At 48.4% G+C, this 14,737-nt stretch overlaps 2 protein-coding genes across 4 annotated transcripts in view; one reads left to right on the top strand and one right to left on the bottom strand.

Moving 5' to 3' along the window:
- Positions 1–220, bottom strand: part of USP37 (ubiquitin specific peptidase 37) — a 36,468-nt gene extending 36,248 nt beyond the window's left edge. For all 3 annotated transcript variants that reach the window (XM_080346822.1, XM_080346820.1, XM_080346821.1), the window contains exon 1: positions 96–220. The gene's annotated coding sequence lies outside the window, so the exon portion shown is untranslated. The remainder of the gene's footprint in view (positions 1–95) is intronic.
- Positions 221–420: 200 nt separating this feature from the next.
- On the top strand, positions 421–13,366 carry CNOT9 (CCR4-NOT transcription complex subunit 9). Its single transcript, XM_080346779.1, has 8 exons — positions 421–529; positions 4,778–4,957; positions 6,006–6,121; positions 7,400–7,509; positions 8,356–8,465; positions 9,204–9,302; positions 11,780–11,871; positions 12,581–13,366. Exons 1-8 carry the CDS (start codon positions 506–508, stop codon positions 12,747–12,749), a joined length of 900 nt encoding a protein of 299 aa, XP_080202905.1. The 5' UTR covers positions 421–505; the 3' UTR covers positions 12,750–13,366.
- Positions 13,367–14,737: the final 1,371 nt, after the last annotated feature.

Raw genomic sequence — 14,737 nt, 5'->3', positions numbered from 1 at the left:
GAGGAGGCGCCGCGCGGCAGGGGGGGCACCCGACCGGGCGCGGCGGGGGGTGGGAGGGGGGACGGGGGGACCGAGGGGGGACCGAGCCACGGTACCTGCGTCCCGGTGTGTCCCCGGCGCCGCTGGGCAGGCTGAGGCCCGGGGGGGAGGGGGGGAAGGGGGGCGGCGGCAGATGGCGGGAACCGGCCAGCAGCGCGAGACACCGCGCGACGCACGCGCGCCCGCTCACGTCAGCACGGCGGTGGCGCCCTACCCGACGCGCCCCGCGACCACCCGCGCGCGCGCGCGCATGCGCCGAAACCGCCCATTTGACCTCAGTCACCCCCCGCGCCGCCGCACCGGCGCCCCTGCGCATGCGCACAGCGCTCCCCTCTTCGCCCCGCCCCTGTCCCAGCCTCCCTCGCGGCGGGCGGGCGCGCGGCGGGTGAAGGGGCGGGGCGGGCCCGAGCCGATGGCGGCTTTCTGAGCCCGGCCCGGCAGCAGCGGCACCGCTACCGCCACCGCCATGCACAGCCTGACCGCAACCGCGGTGAGGGCGGGAACGGACCGGGCTCAGCGGGGAGCGGGGCTGTGGGGGCGCGGCCGCTCGTAGCTGCGAGGGGACGTTTCCCTTCGGCCTCCCGCGGCTGGGGGGGGAGGCGGGGATTGAGCCGCGGGTGCCAGGGCCCCAGTGGGCTCCCTCCCGTCAGCTCCCCGGTGCCTGGTTGGGGCGGCGGAGGGGTCCATTCGGTAGCGGGGAGGCGCTGAGCGGCGCTTTCCTCCTCTGGCGGTTCCCCTGCGGAGTCCCCTGTGCCTGGCCGGGCGGCCGGGCCTCGCTCTGCTGCTGGCGGGGCCGCAGTGCCTCGCCTGGGGGCCAGGAGAGCGTCCCTGCCGGGCGCCCCAGCCGTGCTCCTTCACCCGCTGTACATCACGTAGGGTTTTCCCTCCTCTCCTGCTGCCCAGCCACCTGTTCTGGCTCTGGGGAGCTCTTTTGCTTCTGGCCTTGACTGCAGAGGGGAAGAGGAGGTAGTGAGAAGTTGCTCGGGGTGGCAGGCAAACATGACAGGAAAGGCACAGACTGCTGGTTCTGCCTTCCCGTTTCCCCCCATATATTTCAGTGCTGCCTGTAGTTGGTGCTTGCTCTCTTCCCCATCATGAAGCTGTGGCAGTGGGGTGGGGTCCTTGATGTTCAGGCTGGTGGGAGCAGAATGGTACCGTGGCCTGTTCAAAACAGAAGCCGAGTTTTCAATGTGATTATTGTGTCTTATCTCTCATCTGAGAGGGTTTGTGTTTTTGTTTTCTCCAAATGCACGTTCATCATGTGTATAAGAGTTAGAAGAGTTGATTGAGTCATAGAATCATAGAATGAAGTCTCATAGAGTAGAGTCTCTGCTGTGTATTGTGTTTGGGACATTTATTGCAAGACCAACAGAGCTGTTTTCAAATGAACTCAGCTCAAGGATATGCTTGGACTAACAAACAAGAGTGAGTACAATACATAGGAGAAGGAGTTGAGAGGACTTTTAACTCTGATCACTTTAAGTGCTCATGACTTTAAGTAGGTTCCTAGAGTGCTGTCAAATACTTCTGATTCGAAGTGGTGCTTTCTAGAGGACAGAAGGGTGTGCAGGTTCATAGCGAACTCTCTTATTAATCAGCATTTACATTTTTCTAGCAATGTAATTCGTAAGTGCATGTCAAAATGTGTGAGGGACTGTTGTATCACCTGTTAATCCTCTGTGTTCTGCTCACCCCTCTGTAACAGGATTTTTTAAAACATGATTTTAACAAAATAATCTACTTCAGGAATAGAAATCAACTTCATTTTGAGATTCATTTGAATGTGTGTTTAATTTATATGTCATTCTCACTACCTGATCGTTCTGTGTTGAAATGTTTCCTACCATAGTCTGTTTATATACTTAGAGTGAAGGTGAAAGGGAGGGGTGTCTGTCTCTGGAGATGTGCTTGGGAGCCCCAGTAAATAACATTACCCCTTAGCAGGGTTGTGAATTGGCTCAGGAATCCCTTTGGGTTTTCGGAACGCTGTTGTGATAAAGCTGTGATAAGCCAGAGCATTGGTCTTTGTGCAGTGATGGTGGTGGCAGAACTGACACTTCCATTTCAGACCTGAAGACAATGTAATATGCTAGAGGCTCAAGAACAGGCTGAAAACAATAAATGTAGGTGCAACTATTGGTAAGGTATTGAAAGCCCAGCTCAAACATGCTAATTCACTGCTATTTAAGTTCAAAATTAATTTTGGTGGTTTTGAGTTGGTAATCTATCAAAATAGCCTAAAAACCACATGTATCCAGTTAGTCAATGTTCTGCTTTGGTTGAGCGATACTCTTACCAGCATGTCTACCAGCGGCTGCTCAGTTAGGAAGAGAAAGCCAGTTGTCTAAATCCAGTCTGTTACGTGATGATTGGAAATGTAATCGGTCATGGATGTTTGAGATAATGCTGCTTCTCTTGAGGAAGGAGTTACAAGATCTTCCATGATGCAGAGGTGCCTTGCTGGTGCTGTGGTGAGATATTGTCAGTAACTTTTCCTTTGCCTGTGTGCAGAAGAAAGTCTGCCTGGCAGGGTTCTGCCTTGGAGCTTGCAGGATTTGTGTGTAGCTCCCCAGAATTTTAGGTTTTGGAGGGAGAAGGGGGAACAGCAAGTATGAAATTAGGAAAAAATATGTCTTTCAAATTAAACTGAAATGAGAGGAGCAGCTGTAGAGCCTGTGAAATGCGGTTGGTTCTCTCTAAGACTGATATTGGACATCATAAACTTAATTGTGTGGAAAATCTACTTAGTGTTCTTAAGTGATCACAAGCACATGATTGTGCTTTTAAAAGGTCGATGTATTTAAGCTTACAGGAACTGAAACTTCCAGTGAATCCAGAAAAATAGATTGAAGCTTTAGATAACACAATTATAACAATGTTATTGCTACACTGCTTGTCACTCTACCATCCTAAATAAAAACAAATGAGCTCTATTCATTCTCCTTCTTTTTCTGAGCTCCAGTGTAGGAGTTGCCGTTGGAATTGTACTCCCAGCTGTCAGGATTGCTAATTCAGTGTGAGATTCTGGAGTAAGCAGGGAAAAAAAAAAAAAAAAAAGGATAGAAGAAAAGATGAACAGTTGAAAAATATTTGAGCACTGGAAGACAGGGACTGATAACAGCACATCAGCTTTATAAGATGTTACTGTATTAAGTTAAATGATGTGATGGAGGTGGCTGAGGTATATAAAAATCCCCCAGCTGGGGAGAATCTCTTCGGATGTGACTTCGAGTTATAAAGTAGGTGAACTGAGGAGAGAAACCATTGCAGAAATAGAGACAGAAAGCTCTGGAGGTATCTGCCAAGGGTTAAGAAGCCCTTCCTCCCTCCTGCAGTTCTGGGAGCCTCCCTCTGGCATACAGTTTTGGGTTTGGTTCCAGACGCTTTCAATTCCTGAACTCCTTTGTATTCTCTTCAGTGCCTTGATGATGAGCTGCTTAGTAGCAGCATTGCTGTCAGTGTCATACAGGCAGTGCTCACATCTGTGAGGGTGAGCGCAGGAAGAGTTTCCATCTGGGATTAAAAAAAATATAAATAACTAGAAATACAGTCTGTTTTCTGTTCCCAGCTGTGATTGCCAAACAGGAGGAGATGCTGAGCTGGTGCCTGCAGGCCAGCTCAGGAGCAGCAGCCTACTAACAGGGCTGTGCTTCACTTCAATAGTAAACACTGCAGCGGAATGTTTGAATAGGTTTTGAGCTGGCTTTTGGAAGTGTTCATACAGGGAGTTTTAATGCTGATGTTTGTCTTCCTCAAAACTTTGTCTCTGAATCACGAAACTGTCTCCTTAGAAAGCCTGCTGAGCATTTGTTTGCACCTTGAGTGCTTGTTGTGCCAGCACAGACATGAGATAAACTTTCATTGAAAGACTTGTGCCTCCCCACAGAAACTTTGCTATAATTCCACAGTCACTGTTTCTCTTCCTTTCCTTCCCAGCCCTCCCTCATTTTTTTGGCTTGAAAACTTGTTGGCCTTGATGTTTTTCTTTACCCGATTTTCCAGAAAGGCAGAAGAGAAATCCTGTATTTCTTCTGAGTAGCAGAAACTGTGCCCACACTGTTACTACAAAGCTACACTTCTCCGGGTTTATTTTGAATGGGAATTTTTACACAAAAATCAGTTTTGAAAAATTCTCTTTTAGCTCCACGTGTGTAAGTAAGATACATAGAATGAATATGAGATGTCTTTCACAGCAGGTGTCGACGGTGTCATTCTGATGTTGGAGTAGTGAGAATTTTTCTAGTATTTGTATGAATATTTTCCTCATGTATGCTGAGTGAATCCCATTGGCAGGCTCCAACATCACAGATTTTTTTGGAGAGAAAGAGATAGCATCTGCATTAGTTTGAATTTGTGGAAGCTTGCACTTAAAGCATGAAATGAATGTGTGCTAAATGCAGGTGGAGCAAATGACAGCTGGCTAAAGTATGTGTGACCTCCCCAGGAGCTCTGCTGGCACAGACAGGCAGCAGTGTGGTGCTCTCATATTGCTCAATGAAGCTACAAGCGGATTAAGAGAGACTGTTCTAGCAAGTCAGGCCAGAAAGTAAAACCTTTGCCTTTCAGGTGAAATAAAGACTAAAGAAGGGATCCATATCTAGAACATCTTAATGCAGCTTTAGTTCTCCCAGTAAGGTCTTTCTTGAGCCTTTTCTTGCTTATCTACCAGGTTATGGGAAGGGTTTTGTTAAGACTTGAATAAAATGTTTGGATTGAAGTTTCCTTGTCTCCCTTCCAGCCTGTGCCAACAGCGCTGGCTCAGGTTGACCGTGAAAAGATCTACCAGTGGATCAATGAGCTGTCCAGCCCCGAGACGCGGGAGAACGCACTGCTGGAGCTGAGCAAGAAGCGCGAGTCCGTGCCTGACCTTGCCCCGATGCTGTGGCACTCATTTGGCACAATCGCAGCGCTCCTTCAGGTAGGTAGCACTGGCCTCATCTTTATCTGTGGTGCAGCACCAGAACTTTGCAGAGCTTGTGCATCCATGTGGTGTGCTGGCGGGGTCCCTTATTGCCATTGCTGGGTTTATGGTTTGTGCTCGGTCGTGTGGTGAGGGGAACTGATGTGGGAAGCCCATTTCCCATTAATCACTAGCAAGACAATGTACTCAGAGACTAAGATTTCTAATTAGACAGCTTACATAGCTGGAAAGGGAACAAGCAAGTTCTTGGGTGTATGAGCTCCCTGTAGATCACCTTCTGCTTATTTTCATGCAGTATCATAGCAGAACCACAGCAGTGTTACTCCTAAATATCTGCTTTGTTTTTGCATGGGCTTGAGCACTTCCTGGTCAGAAGGTTGCCCTTTCAGGGAGCCCACAGGAGGGGCAGCATAGGAATGTACCTGCATTTCATATCAAACTGAGCAGCTCAGTTTATCTCTGGGCAAACTGTTCTACATCTGATGACTGTCTCTATCTCAGTGCCAAATCTAGCCGCTTATTTCAAAGAAGGAAAGAAAAGTGTGCAGAATTGTCAATGTTAAACTGTTTTGGACTGGCCCTGAAACAGGTGGAGAGAATTAGAAGGGACCTGTAGTTGGAAGCAGGCAGATTCCTGCATCGGATTTCTCCCCCTCAGCTGCTTACCATGTATTGACTCAGGAGAGTACCTGGAGCTACAGTATGAATAGAGTGGCTGTGCTCTGCCCCTAGGCACAGGAACAATGCTTCTCTTTGCTCTGGAAGTTCAGAAGAAAGCAGTCTCTACACTAGTAAAGAGCCAGGAAATCAAATGAACACTTTTTTACTAAAACTAAGTTTTGACTGCATCCCTGTGACTCCTTGTCAAATTGACTGTGATCCAGCTCTGCCCTTGCCTGGGCAGTGTGGTGGCTGCTATGTATTAATAACTTCAAAGTGATGCAGACTGCTGTCTGCTGTCACCCTAGCTGCTTGCTAGGCAGGTGTTTTGGTGCAGCTTGCTGATGTTTTTCTCCTTTAACTTTTTTCATCTGTTAATTTTTAGGAAATTGTAAACATTTATCCATCAATCAACCCTCCAACTTTGACAGCCCATCAGTCCAACAGAGTCTGCAATGCTTTAGCTCTGCTACAGTGTGTTGCATCGCATCCTGAAACAAGGTAAGTGTTTCCAAGTGCACAAGTTTTCTGAGGTGTTGATGTTGACAGGTCAGCCTATCTGTTTGACTCCAGAAAGACATAAGCTCCTTTCTTCTTTTTTACCAAGAGGAATGGAACAGAAGGCAGAGCTGGAAGATAAGCAGCTGCCTGCTGCTTTCACTTGTTTGCATGGATTAGCAGAATGACAGCTTTATGGTGGTCCTAAATGCATTGCATTCCCTTGATCATCCCGAGATGCTGTGAATTACCAAAACATTGGGTTGTGGCAGCTCTTGGGAGCTCAGAGCATTTGTACTGAGTGCTGTTTGCAGGATCCTTGTTTTAATGAGCTTACAGTTATTTAGACCAGCAGCTTACAGTTATTCCGACCAGCTGTCCAAAGGGTGGAGTGAGCAGGACTGTACTTCCCAGAGACCATTTGTGGCAAGGGAGCAATAGCAGAGCCATGTCTGGAGTCCTCAGCCGGTGCTTGATTTCAGGTTTTCTCAATCTGTATCCAGCACATGTCAGCAAGGGAAAAGATGATGTTGGTTCAGCTAAAACCCCGAAGAAAAGTACCCAGAGATCCATGATCTCATGCGTCTGTTCCTGCTGAGAAGAAAGCACTGTGTAGCTGAAGCTGGTTTTCAGCTGCTGTGAAGTAGTGTTAAACAGCAACTCTCCATAAGATGATATTCAAAGAAATAGGGTAGTTTTACACCACACACCTTTACATTTAAAGCTGAAAACTGAAAACAGAGGAAGAATGTTGTTGCTAGCAAAGCAATCTCCAGGTTTCTTCCTGAAGTCTGTATTTTTCACCATTGTCAGAAAGCAGCATGAGGACTTTTGGGGAGAAGTGGCTGTGCACGCTTAAACTGTGGTAATGCTTAGAGATCAGCCAGTCTGGATTTCTGTTACCCAGAGGCTTTGCACATGCATTTTGTGGCTGACTGTCCCTGACTGTGGGAGCCTGCAAGGTGAATTGCAACAGTGAATGTACAAAGCAGAGGGTCTGAGCGGCAGGAAGGGGTAATAAAAACAAGAGAAAGTGCTCTTTTCATGGTCAGCTGGAAGCACTGATGCAGGTAACTGACACTTTAGGTGTTAGGTTTTGTGTTGCACCTGGTGCAGAGTTTACTTCATACCGTTTCATCAAAGAACAAACTGATACCCACTTTTGAGGAGCAGCAGCGATGCTGTCTGTCAGGAATAGTCTGAGGCTGTGCATAGTAATGCTGGATTATGTTCTCTCTTTGTTTTCCTTGTCTCTCACATTGTGTGTTCTTTTCCCTACAGGTCAGCTTTTCTGGCAGCTCATATCCCTCTCTTCCTGTACCCTTTCTTGCACACGGTGAGCAAGACGCGTCCGTTTGAGTACTTGCGGCTCACGAGCCTCGGAGTGATTGGTAAGCAGCCAGACTAATGCTGGGGCACTGGTTTCTTACCAAGTTGGATGTGGTTCATGCTGTGGGTATAGACACTTGCACAACCAAAATCACAGGTCTTTTTTTTTTTTTTTTTTTTTTTTTTTAATTGGGATCTTTTGAATCCTGTAGTATTAGCAGGAGGAGCTGTTCTTTTTCCATCAGTTGTGGAGGCAGATTCCTCTTAGCTTGTAGGAGCTGGTCTTTTCTCTAATAGGAAAACACTGAAGTCTGGGTGCATTGCCAAAAATGTTTTCTGCACCTACAATCACCTGCAGGCTTGTTGTGCCTTCACCCTCAGTCCAGCCAGCTAGAAACTGACATAGGTGGATGTGAACTGGACTTTCCTTAGGTTTTTGTCATGGATTGACTTGGGTTTATTTGCCCTGTCTTCTCTTTATCCTGTTGTGTTTTGTGGGTTTTCTTGGTTTTTGTGTTTTGTTTGTGGGTTTTTTTTTTTTTCCTTTTTCTGCCCAAAACATTTCTTAATGTATTAAGAGGGTCTTAAAATGCATTTCTCATTCCCAGAGGTTGCTGTTGGCTGGCATGATCCTCTTCTGTTTGTGTTACCACTGGGGGAGAGCCAAGAATGCATCCCCTTTCTGAAAAACAGACAAGCCCCAAACCCAGTTTGATTACTTTCATGCTGTCAAAACGATTTCTTCTCCAGCCATGTGCTGCAGCATATTTAGGATGACAGTTGCTCTGCCTGCCATTCAGACTTAATGATTCCTGGGGAGGACACAGCACACAGGCCCTCTTTGAAAAGTGAGGTTTTTTGGCAACAATTTATCATTTATTGGTTTTTGGTTTTGTTTTTCCTTCAAGGGGCCTTGGTGAAAACTGATGAGCAAGAAGTGATAAATTTTTTGTTGACAACAGAAATTATCCCCTTATGCTTGCGCATCATGGAGTCTGGCAGCGAACTCTCCAAAACGGTAACTACTCTTTTTTGTATTAAGACCTTTTTGTTGTTTATCTCCGATTGACCAGGCAGCCAATGAGCTCCGGAGTTGGCTCGTGTCCTGTTCCACATACTGGGGCAACTCTGGGTTGAGTTTTTACCTCCTACCTGTTTGCTGCACTGGACCAGTTTGTTGTCTCCTCTGATCAGGGGCCCCTTTCCCCCACGAGCTCAGATTTGTGGTCAGACTGATCTGATGACGCAGGTAGGCTGGCCCAGGTTTTAGTCTGTGCACACTTCTATGGTGAAGCCTAGGGACACACCCGACTGAGATTCTTCCAGAAAGTCACATCTCATGATGAATCCATAATGCTGAAAATGAGAACTGAAATCACCTTGCTGTATAGGTGGCAGGGCCAAGTGGACACATCCTTGTCCTGCTGCTTGGTCTGTGACCAGAGTAGTGTGGCCATAATCCCAAGGCTCTCCTGAGCAGCATGGCAGTAGTTAGCACCTTATGCAAGCTGCATCCAGTTGTCTTGTACTCACTGCTTTGTGTCTGTCTCTGTTCTTTAGCAAGGGATGCCGAGCATTGTATAGTGCCATACGTTTTCTTCTGGCTTTCAGCTTTGATGGAGTAAAGCATTTGCTGCTTGCTGAAAAGCCTTTCAGCTCTGGGACTGCCTTGAAAAGAACACAGCACAAAGCCTGTTCCTTTTCAGGACAGATAAGTTGTTTATACACTCTCTTTTCTGCTTTCTTCATATTCTAGGTTGCTACGTTCATTCTTCAGAAAATTCTCCTGGATGACACAGGGCTGGCATATATCTGTCAGACTTACGAGCGGTTTTCCCATGTTGCCATGATATTGGTAAGATTGTTTCCTCTTTCCAAAAAAAAAAAAAATTATATTCTAACAGCAGGCTTCTTCAGCAGCTGCTTTACTGCTCTCTGGCTGGAGCATGGAATGAGAGAAGCAAATAGTTCTTGAGCTTATTGCTGGTGACACTCTAGCTTTCTGCTCCTGCGTGTTTCCTTTGCATATCTCTGGTTTGTGTGTCAAGAGAAGGCAGATTAGTTGTAATGTGCTAGGTCCCCAAGATAAACCAGGCAGACATCTCCAGAGAAGAAAAAGACTTCTCAGCATTGTTGGTCGGATGTGAATTGATTTCATTTTAAGAAAGAATGATGACACAACTCAGACCATGAATCCGTTTCCCATCTCTGTCTTCCACAATAGGCTGACAGAGCAGCAAATTGAGTGAGGGATTAAGAGCAGGACAAGCATATATGGCGTTTGCCCTTATAAACAGCCTCACAGCTGCTAACTATTTTCAGCTTTGGATTTCTGAGGCCAGTTGTGGGTTTTCTATGCAATAACCCCCAGTGGTTGTCGTATCCTTCCCTTGAACGCAAGGAAACTTTTATGTCCACAATGTCCTTTACCTAAGAGGTTCACATGTTTCCTATTCACTGCCTGGAAGGCCACCCTCCTTGTTTTCTTTTTGAACCTGGATTCTACTAGCCGCTTCTTATGACTCTCATTCTTGTGTTGGAACACAGAGAGAGCAGACGATTTTTGTCCTTTTCGTGTCCTTTGTGAAGGAGAAATTTGAGTACTCATAATTTGTTCATCCTGGGAGTAATAGCCCCAGCTTGAGCTTTATTATCTCTGAGCTCACTGAGAGGAAAAGATGTCTGCCCTGGAATAGCTATTGTCCTGCTTTTGTGTTTGGTTGGCTGGTTGTTTGCCCTTTTGCTTTTAAAGAGCAGTCTCAAGAGAAGAAAATGCAGCATTAAGTTAAGCACTTTGCAGTGCTGGTTCCGTGCCTTGCTGTTTATGCTTTTATTGGGAATATTTGTTCTCCTGTCTGTTTTCCCAGATGTAAAGAGTTTCCTCTTAATTCACCCACGAACAGCAAAATATGAACGATCGTGAGCTGATGTCTATAATATCCAGTGTGATGTGATTTTTGCGTTTGAGAAAAGGGTTGGCTTTGGTGAAAAGTACATCTGGCTCAGGGGCAAAGTGAAGGATTCAATTAGAAACCCTGGGATAAGGGAGGGAAGGAGACCAAGGAAGAATCCATGGCTGGGGAGGGTATGGACATGGAAGGATGTGGGTCTATCTTAGTTGTGGTATAATCCCACCATTGGGTGAAGTGCTGTCATTATTAATATTTCATACTGCTATGGAGAAAGATAAAAATGTTTATAGACATTTCTCTATTTCAGAAGTTTGGATAGGATACTCCTGCCTCATGAGGGTAACAATTTACTTCCTCGTCTGCTGATAATGGTGCAAAATGTTATACAAGTGTTAGCTGCTTTTAAAAGAGCAAGTTAGTAATTCCCATCCAGGAGCTGTCTGAGGAGCTCTCTGACTTGCTTTTCTTTATTTTGAAGAAATGTTGGTATCCTGGGGAATTGCTGAGAAAGGAAGCTTGCAAAAGGGCAGATGAAGGATAACTGCTAATGGTTAACTGCCTGAATATCCAAATACAGGTGAATTTGGCTACTGAGAAAAATGATTAGTGATAGCCAATGTAGTTATACAGGAAAAAAAACCAACTTGTTGAGCAGATCTGATTGACTCCTAAACATGAGGAAGCAGACTTAAAATCCTTCAGAGCAAGTGTGTGAAGGCATCCACACTGTTTGCTGGGCTGAGTGCATTCAAAGGTGCAACCATGTGCAAAGTCCTAGATAGTGTGAGAAATGAAGGCTGGGACAGGAAGATCTACCCTGGTCTTGCTTCCCAGTAGTGTCTTAATGAGGGATGTAGCAGAAAGAAAATACAATACTTGGGTGCATGATAAGACCAGATGTGGATCTTCCTGTATGTTGTGTGGGTCAGCCCAGTCCTTTGGCTTGACTTCCCAAGCTGTTGTTAAGGCTTTAAAACGGCCTTGAAATGAAGACAGTGCAGATGAGAACACTGAGTGTTGCAGAGCTTGGGAACACCTCATCGGGTGACTCAGCCTGAGCTTATCAAAGTGCTTAGAATATGTTTGCCTTCTCCTACAAGGGGGGAACCCCAGGTTCTCTTTAATCTAGTGGAGAGTTGGACCAGTAAGAAGTCCCGAGGAAGTAAAAGCCAGGTAGAGATGAGACAAGCTTTCCCCAGGCTGCTGGGAGAATCCTTTCCAAGCTGTGGCTAGTGGTTCTTCTCAAAGGCATCTTGGCAAGGAGGATGCTGGGCCCCATGCCAGGGTATCTCGATGAAAGGTGTGGGCTGTGATGTGTGGAAGCCAGAGTGAGTGATTTAATGGTTTTTCCCTGTCTCTGCTGATTGTGAAGCTGTTCTTACAAAGACTTTAACTGATGGCACTGGCCTCTGTCAAACAGGGTAAAATGGTCCTGCAGCTCTCCAAGGAGCCGTCGGCACGGCTACTGAAACATGTTGTCCGCTGCTACCTTCGCCTTTCTGATAACCCCAGGTAAACATTTTAGGAGTTTGGGCAGGGGCTTCTCCTGGTCCCTTGGAAGTGCAGTTCTTCTCCACGGTGCCCACTCATGGAGAGTCAAGGGTTCCTTGTCTGTCCTTACATCAGCCTTAGCTCAGTGGGGAAAATGAATGGGTGTTTTGGTTTGGGGTTGTTTAGTACTAGTCCCAGGAGCTTTTATGGTACATGGGAGAAACAGTGACTGTTTGGGGCTTGTGCGGATTGACGCTGTGCAGTTACAACTGCCTGAGTGCAAATGTAGCTTGGACTAGGTATGAGGGACAGAGCAAGGTGGAAGGTACACTGCGCTCTCCCTCTTCTGCATCATGTGAGCTGTTGGCAGTAGAAGCCAGTGGATGAAATTCAGTTGAGGGAATACAAACTGATTTCATGCTGATCAGCCGCTCTGCCCAAAGCTGCTGGGTATGTATTTGTTGTCTTGACTTCTCCTGGTGTCACGTTGCTCTTGACTGACAGATGTCAGGGCACAGGGCTTGGCTCAGCAGGGTCTAGCAGGAGGGATGGGAGCTGTGCTGGCCGGCCAGGCACCACGTGCTGCAGTGCTGCTGCTCGGTGCTTTCTTTGGCTGGCCCTGCCAGGGAGACCCCCCAGGCAAAGGAGCGTCATGTCCCCAGTGGGGTTTGCTCCCCTCTTGCCCCTGTGAGTTTATTTGTTGGGCCCTGTTTCTCGTCTCTTGATGTAGGGCACGTGAAGCTCTCAGGCAGTGCCTTCCTGACCAACTGAAGGATACCACCTTCGCCCAGGTCCTGAAGGATGACACAACCACAAAGCGCTGGCTGGCTCAGCTCGTCAAGAACCTGCAAGAAGGTCAAGTCACTGACCCACGGGGCATCCCTCTTCCTCCGCAATGACTGCTGAGGGAGGTGGGGGACCGGGGAAGAAACAGCTCAGGTTTACAAAGAACCAGGAACAGGTGACCTCTTCTGCAACAAACTGGGCACGCCCAGCTGGCTGCCGGCCTGCCGGACCATCCCACCCAGCCAAAAGGCTGCTCTGCAGCAGTGCAGCATGCCTCCGGAGATCGCAACACCAGCAAATGATGATACTACAGCTTCAAAAAAACAAATCAATAAAACCAATCTGTAAAGATCCCCATCTCTCCAGGAGGCTTGGCTGGCATCTCCCCACTGCCAGACAGCAGGTAGTGGGTGTCTGCTCTTCCAGCTAGCTCAGCCTCCACCCAAGCGGTGTGTGACACGGAGTGTGTGCGCCATGTCCCTCTAGTTCCTTGTCACTTCTTGTTTACACGTCTGTTCAAGTGAGTGAGCTGAATAAAAGCTGATCCAGTTGTTTTATCCCCTCTTAAGACTGATCCTCAGCTGCAGGTAGCCCGGGGACAGCTTTCTTCCCTGCCAGTGTATCCTTACTCCTGGCTCTGATCCAGCTGGCACAGCGAGCTTCTCCCTTTCCTTTGGTGTGGAGGCAGTGGCTGGAGCTGGGCTTGCCCCAAGAGGAGAGGTGGATTAGTTGTGATGATCCCACCCATCATAAGCTTGCTTCTCAGGGCTCTGGGGGAGGAGAAGACGGCAGGACTGTGGCTCTTGCGCTGTAAATAGCATGCTCTGGCAGCTAACCAGCGGCCAGACGCTGATGTGTGCTGGCTTCCCATCTAGCCCAGCTCAGGCCTGGCGGGGCCACAGGCTGGCTCGTCAAGCAGAGCTGAGTGTTAGGGAACCTGCCTTGTGGGGGTGGGCAGGCCATCGGCCGATCATCCTGTGCTGTGCGACAGCTGGGAGTGACATCCTGCGGGCTCCAGGTATGACAGCTTCTGCATCCCCCTCTGCCTGCCAGGTGCCTCTCAGTCCTGGGCCCCCCTCCCTTTCCCCCCTCCAGCTCATCTTTGCCAGCTGTCTGCATCCATTTCAGCTCTCAGACCTGCCTTGGCGCCTGCCTCTGCCCCACCGCAATTAAACAGGACCAGCAGCCGCTTACCTGCCCTCCCTGTGCCAAGGCGTTAGTGTGGCCACGGTGGGCGCTCCGATGCAGATGAGCTCCCGGGCTCTGCTGCAGCAGAGCCAGCGCTTGGCTGCAGGCAAGCCTGGGCAGCTACTTGATGCCTCCCCCCTCCTCGAGTGGCCCATTTTGCTGATTATCTGCGATGTTGTGCCAACGGTGTCTTAAATCTCCTTTCCCTTCCCTCCTCCCCTCTCAGCCTTGCGTAACAAGGGCAGAGCACAGCCTCTTCCTTGCCCCCAGGGTCCTGTAAAACCATTGCCTTCTCTCCACTCTGACCTTGACAGGGTGTGCAAATGCTTCTGTTTGGTTGGTTTGGGTTTTGGTTTTTTTTTTTGTAAGTTCAGATTAATAAATAATAAAACCCCAGCCAGCACAGATTGCTCCTGGTCTGGTCTCTCTTGGGGAGGGCAAGTGGTGAGGAGAGGATTTATTGCAGGCGGGAGGAAGAGGGGCGTGATGTGAGCTGAGGAGACTGCGTGGCCTTTCCCAGTGGGAGCTGGCTGCATCCCTGTGGCACCACATTTCTCCTGGAGCAGGTAACACAGAGGGGTTCTGGGGGCGGTGCTGCTCTGTCTTGCTTTGCAGGAAGGCAGGGAGAGAGTGCTTGCTGCATTCCTTCAGTGTGTTTGCAGTTGCTGCATCCCTTGCCCTGGGGGGAGAGGTGCCAGCAGTTTTTTTTTCCTCTCCTTTAAGGTGTTACTTCTCCCCTGGGTTTTGCTGGCCCATCCCAGAGCCTCTTGTCTGACCCACCCCAAGCCCAAATCATCAGCTGCTGGCTGGTCCCCCTGTGTGGGTCAGGCTCTGTCCTCAGGTGCTGCAGTGTGTCCTGCGGTGGGGGGAAGGCTGTGTGGGGCTGGCATGGCCACGCCCATGGCGGCGTTTA

Source organism: Nesoenas mayeri (genome assembly GCF_963082525.1).
Source record: "Nesoenas mayeri genome assembly, chromosome: 6".
NCBI classification, from domain to species: domain Eukaryota; kingdom Metazoa; phylum Chordata; class Aves; order Columbiformes; family Columbidae; genus Nesoenas; species Nesoenas mayeri.
The sequence above is the reverse complement of the archived record's forward strand: the minus strand, read 5'-3'. Positions and strand labels throughout refer to the sequence as shown.

Coding starts and splice junctions, on each gene's coding strand:
- CNOT9 (XM_080346779.1), top strand. CDS start 506: ATGCACAGCCTGACCGCAACCGCG. Junction 530..4,777: donor ACAGCCTGACCGCAACCGCG/GTGAGGGCGGGA, acceptor TCTCCCTTCCAG/CCTGTGCCAACAGCGCTGGC. Junction 6,122..7,399: donor GCATCGCATCCTGAAACAAG/GTAAGTGTTTCC, acceptor TTTTCCCTACAG/GTCAGCTTTTCTGGCAGCTC.